General features: G+C 34.1%; 1 protein-coding gene across 1 annotated transcript in view; it reads left to right on the forward strand.

Annotated features, from left to right (window-relative positions):
• The window catches only part of USP14 (ubiquitin specific peptidase 14 (tRNA-guanine transglycosylase)), a 41435-nt gene that overhangs the window by 16842 nt on the left and 21928 nt on the right, over window positions 1-2665 (forward strand). The window contains 1 exon segment of the mRNA XM_008575711.1: window positions 2109-2283. Within this exon segment, the coding sequence (XP_008573933.1) occupies window positions 2109-2283 (175 nt within the window).

Here is a 2665-nt window from a genome sequence, read left to right on the forward strand (position 1 = left end):
GCATATGTATTCAAGGTTCATCCACATTAATGTAGCATGTTCTTTGTTCTTTTTTTACTAAGTAAGATTCCATTATATATGGACATGCCACATTTCATTTATCCATTTATCATTGATGGACATTTGGGTTGTTTCCACTTTTTGGCTATTATAAATACTGATAACATTTGGGTACAAGTCTTTTTATAGATGAATGCTTTTATGTCTCTTGGGTATATATCTAGGAGTGGAATTGCTGGGTCATATGGTAACTTTACATTTAACCTTTTGAGGAGCTGGCAGACTGTTTTCCAAAGTAGCTGCACCATATTAGATTCCTACCAGAAGGGTACAAGGGTTCCAATTTCTCCATATCCTTTCCAACACTTAGCTATACTCTCCTAGGGGTATAAAGTGGTATATCATTCTGGTCAACCATTAATTTTTAATATCATAAACAGGCTTCTTTGTGTCATTTGGAGTTAGAGAGATTTTACTCTAATCTTTTTTCCTGAAAGTAGATTTATTTGTTGAAATGATGGTTGTAATGAGAAAAATGTGATCATTTGTATCTAGTTTATTTGATTGCTTGTATGTAAGAGTAACTCAGAATTTCAACAATTTCTTCAGCATCATATAGTAGTCTTATAGTATTGGTGGAATGAAAAATACTGTTCTTTACATTTTTACTTCTTGACTTTTTAATTTTTTATTTTGAAATAAATTTAAATTTACAGAAAAGTTGCAAGATTTTACCAAATATTAACATTTGATCACATTTGGTTTCTCTTTTCTCTACGATACATATAATTTTTTTCTGAACCATTTTAGAATAAGGTGCCAGATACTATGTCTTTTATTCTTGAATATTTTAGTATGTCTTTCCTAAGAATAAGGGCATTCATAACCACAAGACAATTAACTGATTTTCTAAATCTGGGAGTTTAACACTGTTTGGTTTGATACTCTGAAATACAGACTTTATTCTGTTGCCAATTGTCCCAATATTCTCCCTAAAAAAATTTTTTTTTCCTGCTTCAGGATTCAATTTAGGATCACACATTGTGTTTAGTTGTTCTCATGTCTTATTAGTCTCTTTTAATCTAGATTGTGTTTCTTGACCTTTATCTTTCAAACTAATGAAATACTTTTGAGATGCTCTGTCGGTGGTATATATTGTCTTAAATTATCTGTTTTACTTTGAGTAGTGTGTACTTTAAAGTATTATTAAAATTTAGGCTTCTGTTTAAAAAATAATTAGCTTGGTAAGTATGGCCAAATTTCAGCCTGCCCTGCAAAAATATTTTTTAAACATTGTGTTTAGTTTTTTTTCGTTGTTGTTCAGGAACATTTTATTGAGCCCCTGCTTTGTGCTGAGATGCTGTGGTATTTGCTGGATTCAGTCTGTATAACAATGATAGATGACATCTTGCATCTTGGGTATTAACGAAACAGTACAAATCAAAATAAGCTCGATTATAGAGTTTTGCTGTACATGAAGTAAGGGCAAAGTATGATAGCAAGGAAGCCAGTAGAGGAGAAGTGTGCTGCACTCTGAGAGCACAGCTGAGACCGTGACCATGAGAGTTATGCTGGTGACTGGGGATGAGCAAGGGAAAGGTTGTGAAGGCGGCAAATTAATTTTGGTTCTTAGCTGTTTGGTAGAGTTAGGAAGTGTGTTTAGGGAGCCAGATTTCAATATCCAGACGTTCAGTAGGTGGAAGTCAACTATAGGTTTAAAGGAAGGTGAGTTGGAAGTGGTAAGCTGATGGCCTGATTATGGTAGAGTAGCAGAAGAGTATATGTCTGATACCTGAACAGAGGTTATGTGTTCTCTGTATTGAATTAATACACCCTGCTTTGTTTGGGAAGACAAAGGCTGGCAAGGAGAAAGAGAAGGGCAGGACTCAGAAGTTGTTTTACCTAGTGATTTCGTTATGAGATCTTCTGGTGAGTTCTTTAAGATTTAAAAATGAGTATTTTTCTTTTTCTCATTAGGAGTTCAGCAGTTGCAAAAATATACACAAGAAAAATTAGGCAGGTTTTTGTTTGTATTAATTAAGAATTTATAGTAGTATGTATTAAATATGTTACAATTTTACTAAGGCAAAGTTTGTTTTGTTTTTAAGCCCTTAGAGATTTGTTTGATTCCATGGATAAAACTTCTTCTAGTATTCCACCCATTATTCTCCTACAATTTTTGCACATGGCTTTCCCACAGTTTGCGGAGAAGGGTGAACAAGGACAATATCTTCAACAGGTAATCAGGGCAAGGTTTTTTCATTATATAAATGTAAAACTTAGGTTTCCTACTCTTACCATACTTATTGGATTATATTTGGAAATACAACCAGTCTGCTCTAGTTCATGCTGCCATTATCTCCTGGCTGGCATGGTGCAGTATCTTGCTTCTGCTTCTCTGCAGCGTTTCTCCACACAGCCCCCAGTGTCTTTTTTAAAATGTCAGTATTACCCCGATCACTTTCTCCTCCCATATGGCTTTTTTTCCTTCATAGCCTTATCTCCACCTGAAGTTACATTTTTATTTGTTTATGCTCCCCATTTGGAACTTACCTCTTTTTCTTCAGTGCTGTGTATTCTGAGTATTTAGAACAGTGTTTAGCACAAATAGGAGCTCAGTAAATATCTGTTGAATGAGTGAATAAACTATTCTGGAATTTTTTTT

This window comes from Galeopterus variegatus, unplaced genomic scaffold (assembly GCF_000696425.1).
Source record: "Galeopterus variegatus unplaced genomic scaffold, G_variegatus-3.0.2 Scaffold1225, whole genome shotgun sequence".
Lineage (NCBI taxonomy): Eukaryota > Metazoa > Chordata > Mammalia > Dermoptera > Cynocephalidae > Galeopterus > Galeopterus variegatus.